The following is a 12,507-nucleotide window of genomic DNA, read 5'->3' as shown; positions in this document are numbered from 1 at the left end:
CTTTTACCATTAGCAAAGCTGTTTCAGCTTTTTGGCCTGAAAATGTTTTAAGATCTCAGTTTAACTTTTAAGGTGTTAATGTATCCCTATCAAAAGCAAAGATATGTTTTCATAATGTCTCATTGCAGGATAATTGTTCAAATACTGTCTGGCACACGGCTTACTTCAAGTAGCTCTCAGTGAAGAAAGCCAACTTTGTTACATTTGAGAGAAATGGGTTAGTAAAAAAAATGTAAACATTACAAAAAATGAAAATAACATATGAACAAATGATCTATTCTCTGTTTCTCTGATTTAAGACGGTGTCTGCCACAAGCCAAAGCCTGTAGTTGAAAAATTTCCATCAAACCCATTGTTTGGTCTCATAAAAACTAAATGTGTCCCCTTTTCTTAAACAAAATTCAGAAATCTTGGCTTATGTGCAGAACCCTAAGTGAAGTTGTTCACAAATTCATAGTGTTTCTGTTTTGAGAAATCCAGCCTGAATATTCTTTATTGTTTTTTGGCTAAACATCTGAGCTCTTCTAAGACTCTCTGAGACCTAGAATTACAGATGAATGCTTTCTAACCAGTCTGCCCTCTTGCCGTCTCCCCACAGCTTGATGGCATTTTTGAGGGGAGCAGACCATGCTTTGTGACTTTTTGTTTGCATCTCTGCCACCCGCATCTTTCGATGAGTCAGCATCACCATAAAGTGACAGTTTACAGGAAACCTGTGTGTTAGGTATATCTGCATGAGTTAGCCTCTGCTCCTCTATGGTGGTGGCTTCTGTCTCAAACGCAGATGGAGGCTTTGAGTTCCCAGAGCTAATGAATGTGGGATCCTGAGTCTTGACCAAGGTTGCTATAAGTCCAAACCTGTTTTCTTTTTGTTTTTAAATAACCCTTCCTTCTCCAGAGGTAAAGGGGACTCAGTCTCAGAAAAAAAGCATTCTGGAAGGCATCCCCAACATTTCCAACTTTTCCCTACCTCCTGTCCCACTCACGGCCAGCGCTACGGAGCAGCTGACAGAGGAATGCTCTTCTGCCCAGCGGTGTTTGGGCACCTTGTATTTATGAAATTCAGGAATGAGCTTGTATTTCCTTTTACTATGACAATACTTAGCTTTATTTGAATGGATGTAGGAAATAATGGAAATGGTGTGCATTTGGAATTTGCAGTGAGAAAACACAGCAGATAATGATTCCTCTGTATTCCTACATTAATTAATTCAAATCATTAGGAAAATGGGTCCAACATTAGCTTTCTTTGTGGTTCTGGGTAGGAATTTCTCACAGACCCTAGTTGTTACTTTCTCCAAACCGTTGATTTGGTAATTTGCTTATTTAAAAAAAAAAAAAAACAGTTGTATATTCTGAGCAGCCTCTTCTGGCTGAATTGAAGGCCGTACGAGAGACTGGATGTCTGCCCACCCAGTTCCTCCAGAACACTTCCTCCTGCGCTTGAGTCACTGCCGCTGCTGGAGAATATTTAATGCCAAGCTCAAAATAAGTGTTTAGGAGGCTTTCAGTGGTGGTTTCAAATAATTACTATGAGGGCTTTGGTGAAAGCCTTTATCCACAAAACTATTTAAATTATATAATTATATCCCCTACCTCACTCTTCCTTCCTTCCGGGGGTTTGTCTTTCTTTGCTCTGTGCCGCCATCCCAACACTGAAAGATAGACTTGGACGCAGAATGAACACTTTCTGCCTTTCTCTCTAGGGTACCCTGAACGAGACTAGATGGCTCACAAGGAGTTATTTGCCTGATGGAACCTATCATAACCCCAAATCCCAAACCTCTGCCCAGGGGCCAAGAGCAATTTACCCAGCACTGCAACTTCCTTTTCTTACCTTCATCCGTTCTGTTAACCTTTGACCTTTTTCAGATGGCACGATCCCACTGGGAGATTGGACCATTTCCTCGATTCGTTGTTTTTTTTTTTTAAGCTCTTTATTGGAATATAATTGCTTTACACTCTTGTACCAGCTTTTGAGGTACACCAAAGTGAATCAGCTGTATTTATACATATATCCCCATATCCCCTCCCTCCCGCGACTCCCTCCCACCCTCCCTGTCCTGGACCTCTAAGGCATCACCCATCATCAAGTTGATCTCCCTTTGTTATACAGCAACTTCCCACTAGCTATCTAGTTTACAGTTGGTAGTGTCAGTTACAGTTTTCATATCTATGCCTGCCTTGGAAAGCTCATGTCTGTGTATCAGCAAAGCATGAAAAAAAATTGTCTGTTTCCCTCTCCATTATATTTAGCAATAGCTATTGATTAAATGCATTCGCTTGGCCACCTTCCACAAAGCTGCTTTAGAAGACCTCTTGGGCCATATGTTTTTAATGATTTCACCTTCTGTCTGCCTTTACCCATTTTGGAAAAGTGACTTTATGTTGGTTGGGTTCTATACAAATATGTTTTTAAAGGTTATGTTCTAATATAGCCTGGGAGTTTAAAAACACTGGGTTTTTTTGGTCGAAAACTGTCCAAGAGAACTAGTGATCCTGACGGGGATGAATCCTAAATGGACCAATTGTATATAAATGTGGTTTCTCTTTACTCTGAGGTATGCGTTCTTCACAACTTACGACTGCCTGCAGCAGCTAAAGGAGTAGCTGATATATGTAGGGGTACGTGGAATGTCCAGTAACACAGCGTCAAAAAAGCAATACCCAGCGGTTTATCCAGGTTGCTGTTATGGGAGTCATAACTCTTTAAGAACATGCTGGCATTGTCCGTACTTGATATGGTCATAATGTGTTAAGAAAGTCGTTGGAATGTTCTGTTAATCTGTAATTTTAGGGTGTGAACATTTGGAGAGCGTAAAAATAGAGAAAGAATAAAACATTATTTGGCCATAAATTTGTAAGTTCCTCATGTCTGCAATGACGATGAGGTGGGGCCACAAACCAAAGCAGCTAATAAAAATATGTGCTAGTTTCAGATTCTCGTATATATTCTCTTATATGACATTTTAAGTTAACGGATAGTAGGTTTTAAAACCAAGTAGGTAAACTAAGGTTTTTTCACACACACCCCATGAATATTTATCTGCTTTTAACAATAATCAATACCTAAGAAGTTAACTTGATGGTGTTATAGCTGAAGAACATGCCAGCAAAATAAGTCCTCTGTGTTTTCTTTATCATTACTTATTTTCAACCTACTATTTGTGAAACTCTTATTTGCATATAATGCTATTTTATGTCACTCTGTATATATATATATATATATATATACACACACATACATATAATTTTATATTCTTTCAGGGATCTTAAAGTCTAACATATATTGAGGTGGTCATCTGCAAAAAAACATAGCTAGTAAGAGAAATGCCAAATCAGTTTGTAACTTTCAAGTTACTTTCTTTTCAAGAGTTATATCAGGTTAGAGACAGAAATTAAGAGATAAAGAAAAATGATCTAGGTTAACTTTATAAATATTTGTCTTCCTACCGTCTACCGAGAGCTTCATGCCATATGAGAAGAGATAGTGCTATCTTTTCTATAATTGAGGAAAGACGGGTTTCCAGGTAGTTTTTATGTAGAAGACGTAGTAGCTAGTAGAGTTGTGTTAGCAATCAAAAAGTAGATTGAAATAAAACTGAAATAAAATTGCCATTAGGAGATTTCAAAAGGAAACTGAAAATCATCTCAGTAATATACCACTTGGATTACACTGATGTTGTGCAGTGATTGACAGGTTGCAGAGCATCCATTCTTCATCAGGTGTTGACACTTCTGTTAGACCTGATGTCAGAGGAAGGAAAAGAACTAGTCTTTCTTGGATATCACCTCTGAGCCAAGGACTGGACAGGACGCCTGAGTTAACACATCTTGTCACCACAATAACCCTACAAAAGAGATATTAACCCAGTCTTATGAATGAGAAAAATTTGACTCAGAGAAATTAAGTAACCTGTCTGAAGAAAGATGGCCATTAAGTGGAGAGCAATGATTCAACCCAAGCCATTCTGATACTATATTACCCTTCTAGAGTTAGTCAAATGAAAACGTAAATAAGAACAGGGTAGATTGGAATACATATGTACTCCCTGTGAAAAAGTTTATCCATAGGCCATGAAACGCACTTACCTGTGACACCTTTTCATATAATGTGGGATATAATCCTTTCTAGAACACTGAGCCTAGGTAGCCACCTGATCCAAAAATAATCTGGAGTTCTGGTGTCTTTACTTAAGTTAGTAGTGGAAACCATTCCTATTTGTCATTTAGTTTTTTCCTTTCACATCATTAAGGAATTTTTTTTCCAAAGTAAAACACTTAATATTTCCTTTCCAAGAAAGATGAAAAATGCTTGATTAGCTTGTTTTCACCTTGTTGCCTACAACCACCTGAAGGTGAGGAAAAACCTTGCGTTCTGAGCCGTGGGGTATGTTTCAGCTCCTGGAACTTAAGTTCTTTACAGTGTGGCTTCATCGTTTTGCTTCAAATGTTACGGGGGCCCAGCAGCATCCTGTGAACCCTCGTGGCCATCCGTGACTTTCTAACTGAAAAAGACCCGCTTTTTTATGGTTACCCGTGTTGTCTGTCGTGGGCTGCTATTCTCTGCACTGATGGGTGACTTGTGCACACCAGCTGGTGAGTTCTGAAGAGTTATTTTACAGTGACCCAACCTCCAGCAAGTTGTCTTATTTCATCAGAGTCTCCATCTTTGTTCAACAAGATGTTCTCCTCTAACATTATGTTGCATTTTGTCCTTTTGATGGGAAGTAAGTGAAAACAGGAACCCGTGGTGCTGACACTAGAGTGAGAAGCACAGGCTTCATACACTGAAGTCCGTTCTGACAAGGGTGAAAGTTGTGTGTCTTCCAAAAATGATTTGGCATGAGCCACAACTCTATGCTCATTTCACTTAACTGGTGGTGAGCTCTTGCACACGTTTAACAGGTTCCCGGGAATAAATACAGGTGCTGAGGGCTTATTTGTATTCAGACCCAAACAGCAACATGTAGTCTGAACTACATAAGTATGTATATGTGCTCTTTTTTTCCTTTACCTTTCGCTGTTTGGCTTAAGCCTTGCTGATGACACCCTCGGGGATGAGATGAGTGGTCACACATTTTCCTCTGTCACTGTAAGTAACTGCAGTCCTGGAGCAGGGTGTGGAAGCCACGACATTTGGGTGTTACATCCTGGGTTATCTGTAATCTCCACCTCATTTCTGCTGGTTAGACTGGAATAGACTCGTCTTCTAGTCAAAGGCAAGAGGCTTTCATTTTCCTGTCCTTAGGGATATTTCCACATTCTCTACTAGGGTGTTCCCTGGATATATTCCTAAGTAAGATTGTCTGTCCTGTAAACCCCTGAAAGGAATCAGGAAGAAAAACCAAGAAGGCCAGAAGCTGAAAAGGGCCATTTTTGTGCAGGTGCTTTCTGCAACATTACATTTGGGGCCATCAAAAACATAGTTCTTAGGTGGCCTAGCATGTTCTTTGCACATCTGGCCTCTGGGTTCTTTAGAGTGTTCCAAGCAGAGTTTTTGCCAAAATGAAGACGACATCTTGCCTGCTATAATACTTTCCAAACAAGTCAGGGCTTTTAATTCATTTCACTATAAAATTATATTCATTGTCTAGAGTGCCCTCTGTGATTTTTATCAAAGAGTTCCTTGGCAGAGGTCATGTGAAAGTAATTTTAGATGATCATAAAGCTGCCAGTCTCTGATTTCTTAAAAATTGTCATTATTTTATTTTATTGGAGGGTATGTTGGGGCTCGGGGCAGGCCACCCTAAAACATGCCAGACTGGCATATTGAGTATTTGAATTAAAGTTACTTAAGAAACAGCCGATCCAAGAAGAACATTCTGACCCTCCTTTGTCTTTAGAAAGCAAGAAATAAATCACCCATTTGAAAGATACCCTCCCTGCACCAGAAAGTAGAGAGACATCCTTATCACTAGAGATAGGAAGTTCAGGGCCAAGAAGGCTGTTTAAACAAAACTTGTTACTTCCTCACTAATTTACTACCCCAAGCTTAAAATGTCTCTGTCTTGTCAGCTCTTTACAAACTTACTGTTTCTTTGTCTAAAAAGTATAAAAGCTGCCTGCTTTGCTCACTTCTTAGGTCCCATTTCTATGAGACCTCCATGTGTACTAATTAAATTTGGGGTTTTTTTTTTCCCTCCTGTTAATCTGTCTTGTGCCAATTTAATTATTAGGCCAGCCAAAAGAACGAGAGAGAGAGAGAGAGAGAGAGAGTGGGAAATTTCCTCCTCCCCAGCAGGTGTTATATGAGCATATGATCTGTTTTGCCAGGCAGTACCCTAAAGATTCAAACAGAACTTTATTAAGGCCCTTTGGTCAGAGTTTTCTTTGTGAGGAATTCTGCTCGACCTAATTATCTGCCAAGCATCTTTCTTTGCTTTTTTTTTTCCTCTTCCAAGCATGTTTCTTTTAAACCAAATACATCTTGTTTTCATCTCATTAATCCACTGTTATATAACCTGCTTGATCCCTAAGTAACTAGTCCAGGTGTTGATTCCATTACACTCATTAGACAATTTATGTTCTATGAGAGAGAAGGAGATGTTAGATCATAACCACCACTTTGTTCTCCATTTCCTCTGCACTAAAATAAACACACGAACATTTTATTTATTGCTCTAATTAAGAGTATCCAACATGACACAGGGCTTTTACAGGCAGCAAAAAACAATCCTCGAAATGGTCACACCACAAAATCATTGTAACTTCCCACAAGGTATTCTCCAATCATTAATAATTTGGTTATTCTTTTATGACCAAGCTGGTATTGATTTTATTTTGTCTCTTTATCAAGGGCTTCAGTCCTGCAGGGAAGTAGAGATATAAACAGATAATCAATTATACATCACACTACATTGTGTAAGTATAATCAAGTATTTGGAGAATGCAAAAGGTGGAGGTGTTCATGTCACCTGAAGGACTCAGGAAAAATAGAGTCAGGGGGACGTTTCTTGGTTTATTTATTTGTTCATTGCTTTTCGTATGTCGTCTTAAAGGAAAAAAAAAAGAGTGACAATGGGGGAGAATAAAGATGCAAGGGAGAAGAGGGAGGAACAGGTGAAAAAAGAAGACAGGTCTTCTCCAGCTCAGGAATTAGGAAGGATTGGGTAAAGGGAAGTTTAGAGGTTAAGAGAGGAAAGTTGAGAGAATTCTTTGTGGTACACATGTTCTCAGTAAAGCAGGTAAATGTTTGCTTCACTAACAGGGGCCAAATTTGCAGTCTGGAAAAGGGAAGAAAAGGTCTGGAGTAGCCTCTGGGAACAGTGGAATTGGCTAGGCCTGGATGAAGTTATAAATCAGCAGTAATGAACAGCTATCTAAGAGAGCAGAGCACGAGTAGAGCCTGTTCTCAAGGGACAGTGACTTTATTCCCTTCTGTGGTGTCAGGGCTAAGAACAGAGAAGTATTGGTAGTGGACTGAATTGTGACTTGGCAAAGCAGGAAAGCATGGAGGAGCTCACAAGGGCTCCTGATGAGCACCTGGCTGGGTGCAGGCCGTGGGCAGGGAGAGGAGAGCTGAATGCTCAACTGTGGTGTCCACGTGGGATGCAGGCTGTGGGAGGTGCAGGCACATCCCACGTTTCCTGCACTCCCTCCCGTGCCCAGGTCCCTGCCTGGTAAGACACCTGAACCTCTGCCTATCTGTCTCCCCAAACTGCCTTCTGACCCTCCCTGATTATAGCAACAGATGCTCCTTTTCTTTCAGACCACACATAAGACTTTGTAGCATAAGATACAGAGCTTTTATGTTGTTGTACTCTGTGGTCTTTTATCCTTTTTCTGAATTAGCTTCTCTTTTATATATTTTCACTTTCACATGTCACTAAGTTTAAATGTTTAAACATTTCCCCCTTCAGTAGCCAAAAAGAAAACAAAGCAACAGCTAATGTAGTAATAAATTTATTTCTAGCTACAGGAGATAAGCTTCAATGCAATATGGCCATAAAGTATGGCTCTCAGGCTTAGGGGAGAAGCAGTAAACTTTCATAAATAAAAGAATTTTAAAATACTCCTGGCAGTGTAAATAAGGGTGAAATATAACGTGTAACTGGCAGCACACAGCCGACAACAGAGCTGCTTACAAAAGAAAACTAAAATAAGAAAGTGTTCACAGCTTTTCTCTTGTTACCTTGTGCCCTAGATGGGCTGACTGGAGAATTCACGGTGTGAAGATTTTGACTCACCTTCTGAAATGTGATCTCTGTTACATCTCCTGACACCTTTTGATTTGCTGAAGATCTGTGATAATCACCCAGGAAACCCAGGGGTGCTGACGCCACAAATAAGTGCTCAGCACATTGTAAGGTGTTAGAGAACACCCTCGGAAAGAGGGAGAGCGGGGCTCACAGGACTGCATTTGCACAGGCTGGTTCATGAGGCCGCTTGCACAGCTAGGGGTTTACTTGACTTTGAGTCTTGCTTTGCAGCTGATCTGTAAAGAAATTTGAAGTCCTCCTGAGATGCAGCTCAGGTTTCATTTGGGTTGTCAGATCAGGAATGACTTGGGCAAAAGCTTTTTTTTCATTTATTTTTGGCTGCATTGGGTCTTCGTTGCTGCACGCGGGCTTTCTTTAGTTGCGTTGTGGTGCGAGGGCTTCTCCTTGCAGTGGCTTCTCTTGTTGCAGAGCATGGGCTCTAGGCATGCGGGCTTCAGTAGTTGCGGCACATGGGCTCAGTAGTTGTGGCTCACAGGCTCTAGAGCACAGGCTCGATAGCTGTGGCGCACAGGCTTAGTTGCTATGCGGCATGTGGGGTCTTCCTGGAGCAGGGATCGAACCCGTCTCCCTTGCACTGGCAGGCGGATTCTTAACCACTGCGCTGCCTAGGAAGTCCAGGGCAAAAGCTTAAAAAGACAGTGTAGTGGGTGGGTGGATGGATGGATGGATGGATGGATGGATAGATAGGTACGTAAATAGGTAGAAAGGCAGGCAGGCAAATAGATACACAGATACACACGTGCATTTCTGTGGACAATGGCTTGGTTTGAAAGACTGTTGAAGTAGTAATCCCTGTTATTCTCTGCAAAATTAAAGAGCACGAAGGAAAAGACTGACCCTTCTATCTGTCTGTCTCTCTCTCTCTCTCAAATCAGAAGTGATAACAGAGGGGAAATGGAGTGCTTCCAGTGGAGTGAAATCAAAATTTATCAGTGCTCCTATTCCATAAATACGTCTTTCCCAAGTGTCTGTAATTGTAGGCACTGTGTTTGTGGCCGGGAACCAAATTAAACATTGTCTCTCCCTTCCAGGAACTGAGGGTCTTGCTAGCTTAGAGTGAATTACACGTGGTAGCGTGGCGTGAGTCTGGAAGGGCTTGGGAGGGTAGCTTGGTTTCAAAGGTAGTGGAATATCCTCAGGAGAAAAGGGTGGTCCAGAGAGAGGGAATAAGGGAGCCAAGATTGTGAAGAGAAAAGCGAACAAAAGTTAGCTGGCTTAGATTTTGGACTTTATCGTGTAAGCAGTAGGAAGGCATTGAAAAATTTTAGAGCAAGAAAAGACATGATTTATGTTTCAAGTTTGTTCTGTAAAGAGAAATCTCTGTTGGCGGTAAAAACAAGATGAGAGACAGATGATGAGGGCTCTAGGGAAACAACAGAGGGAATGGCATGGGGATTCCACTTATAATTTGCTATGCCTGGTGCTGTTGGTTTTGTTTTTACTGGATAATGTAGAGTAAGACTAGCTAGTAGAGAAATTGAATTCTAAGTTTGGTTTCACGACGTAGGAGCCATGTGTTTTAGACAAAGAACTTAAACTCTGAGTCTCATGCTTTTCATCTGCAGAATGGGCACAGTAGTTGTGCCTCCTGCACAGCATTGTAATAAATATTAACTGAAGTATTATATCTGTGTGTGTAGCCCTTAGAACTATGACTGGTTGTGGTACATACTAAATATTGTTTTATTTTATTTTCATCTTTTATCAGTGCATTAATTTGCTTGTTTGTTCATTTCACCTATGGGAATTTGCTTTTAAGACAGCAGTCCAGGGTAATCTGCTATGGATAGTCATTGGTAAATTTTGCTTGCAGAATTTTATTGACATTTTACCTCCTTTTCTTAAAATTCTCTTGGGCCAAAAATTTCCAGCAGGAAATGGGGGGGGGGGGGGGGGCTGAGGCCTGTAAATTAAAACAGCTCTTCCCCCCCACCCTCCGATGTCGTGTGAACAGAAAATTTTGCAAAGAATGCTGCTGTATGGTGGTCCTTCATGTCACTGTGTGTAACAAGGAACAGGGGAAGTGTTAAATGAAGTTCCAGTGTTGGAAGGATTGTGCAGTCTTACTTTACAGTACAACACGGTTCTATTATTTCGATAAACAGATTCTGAAATTCCAGAACACAGTGTGAACCACATTAGAAATACGAATGCAGAAACACCTTCAAAAATCCCCAGTATAAAATTTTAATTACCTCTGCCTTTGCTTCCCTCTTTGCGAAGATAACTCAAATAACTGTACCACAGTCTTAAATGGGAACAATAATTATATCTCCTTTGAATATAACAAGTCATTACATATGTATTATTTTTACTATAGGTATATTATATAAATATAGATTTGTTAAATTTATTATATAAGTAACTGCAGGCTTAGATACTAGCACTCAGAACAAAACTCTAATAGGAAGGTAATGGTTCCTTACATTTCCTTGTGCAGAGTCCATGCTCTGTTTCTTCATAATATTAGGGCTCTGTTGAAATAAGAAGCTGTCCCTACTAGGTTATAGGAAGCCTCTGCAGGATCTAGGGAGGAAAACTAAATATCTTGAAATTTTTTCCCTTTGAGGAGCTGGGAAAGCAGTAGTTCTTAACAGAGGGAGACAAATACAACCCCTCTGTGTAGCTGAGGTGAACAAAGCCTTCCTTGACACTAAAGATTTTTACTGTGCCTGAAAGTGAACTCTTCATTGATGGAAGGGGTTCTTTTATTCAATCCGTCAAGATTACTAGGCCACATGTCACCATCCCCAGCTGAAATACAGCATCATGAAATCATGATTAAAGTTATAGATGCCCATTCATGAAGTGGCAAGAGATTACAGACACTGCATTTCCTTCTCTTGAGAATTAAGTTTCAATAGCATTGAGTACTTCTGAAAGAATACCCAGAAGTTATTTAAATTATATTCCCCCCTTGATTCATAGCTAAGCAGTTTTGACTAGTTCAATGTTGTTATGCTTTAACAAGATAATGTACTGAAAATATTTTAACAAGATTGTGATTGTGTGGTTGGAATGATGAGCAAACATGACAGGCGAATGGGGGACGTGTAGTCTAGTCCCGACTCTGCTAGGAACAGGGTATGACTTCAAGGGAGTCGCTCACTTTTTCTGATAATGTTTGTCCAGTCTTCTTTGTGGGGCTTTTGTGAGAATCACATGAGTGGAGGTATGTGAAAGCAATTTGAAACATAAAAAGCACTAAAGATAACTAAATGTAGTTGCTGAACAACCTTAAGGCATCTTGGTAGAACAAATGGGAATAAATGTTGAGGGCATTTACTTTAATTTTACAGGGAACAAGGGAGACTCTCAGTCGTCACTGCACTACCCTTGGTGATGCTCTTCAGAAGGAGAATAACTTTGCTCTTATAATTGATGGGAAAACCCTCAAGTATGCCTTAACTTTTGGAGTACGGCAATATTTCCTGGACTTAGCGTTGTCGTGCAAAGCTGTCATTTGCTGCAGGTAAGTTCTCCATGATGTTGTCAGATTTCAGTAAAAAGCAGCTGGATCCTAAGTTCTTGATGTTTAAAGTTCCTTGAAGTTATTTCATCCACATTTTGTAAATGTCAGGTTATTTATTTATTAATTCATTCACTCAGGGTTCACCAATTGGGATAGCATCTATTAGCAGAGTTTTGAAAATGAGTCCTGACAGTCATTAATGATTGTTGTTCATAATCTGAGTCGGCAGGTTGCTTGCCATTCTGTGTTTCCTTACCTGCATTTCCATCTAGGACTGTTTCTCTAAAGGTTCTGCTTTCTACACTTAAATCTTTGGTTCTGTTGCTCGGACTTATTTGGGGGAACTGCATGATGGGAGGCACTAAATGAATCATTTTCCACATAGCTGAGCAGTTTTCTGAAGGCTGTTTGTTGGCCCTACAATCTTCTGCCCTCTCATTTGTAACATGGCCTATATCCTAAATTAAAATCTGTTTTAAGTTACCAAGGCCTACTCCATAGAACTGTATTTTTATGAACCATTTAGCTCCAAGCCCTCCTGAACTTCTTGCCAGAGAATCTTCCTTGTGTCTTTGACTAAATTGTTTTCACAATGTCTTCCTAAAATTTAAGGTACACTTATGACTATGCCCAGTCTCTTCCCTTCTGGTCACCATGAAATGCAAGGATTTTCCTCTTTGCCACCCACTTAGTGCACCTTACCAGCTGGTCAGACTAGGTCTAGGTCAGTTTCTCAAATTGCTTTCTCTTCGTGGGAGATGAAATACTAGCAGGGCTTCTGAAGAATTTCTCAGAATCTGTGCTTTTAACATT

General features: G+C 40.2%; 1 protein-coding gene across 4 annotated transcripts in view; it reads left to right on the top strand.

The window, feature by feature from the left end:
• ATP8A1 (ATPase phospholipid transporting 8A1) overlaps positions 1–12,507 on the top strand; it is a 220,683-nt gene that overhangs the window by 139,175 nt on the left and 69,001 nt on the right. For all 4 annotated transcript variants that reach the window (XM_057729004.1, XM_057729006.1, XM_057729005.1 and 1 more), the window contains one exon: positions 11,522–11,694. In XM_057729004.1, coding sequence (XP_057584987.1) covers positions 11,522–11,694 — 173 coding nt within the window. The remainder of the gene's footprint in view (positions 1–11,521; positions 11,695–12,507) is intronic.

This window comes from Hippopotamus amphibius, chromosome 3 (genome assembly GCF_030028045.1).
Source record: "Hippopotamus amphibius kiboko isolate mHipAmp2 chromosome 3, mHipAmp2.hap2, whole genome shotgun sequence".
Lineage (NCBI taxonomy): Eukaryota > Metazoa > Chordata > Mammalia > Artiodactyla > Hippopotamidae > Hippopotamus > Hippopotamus amphibius.
The sequence above is the reverse complement of the archived record's forward strand: the minus strand, read 5'-3'. Positions and strand labels throughout refer to the sequence as shown.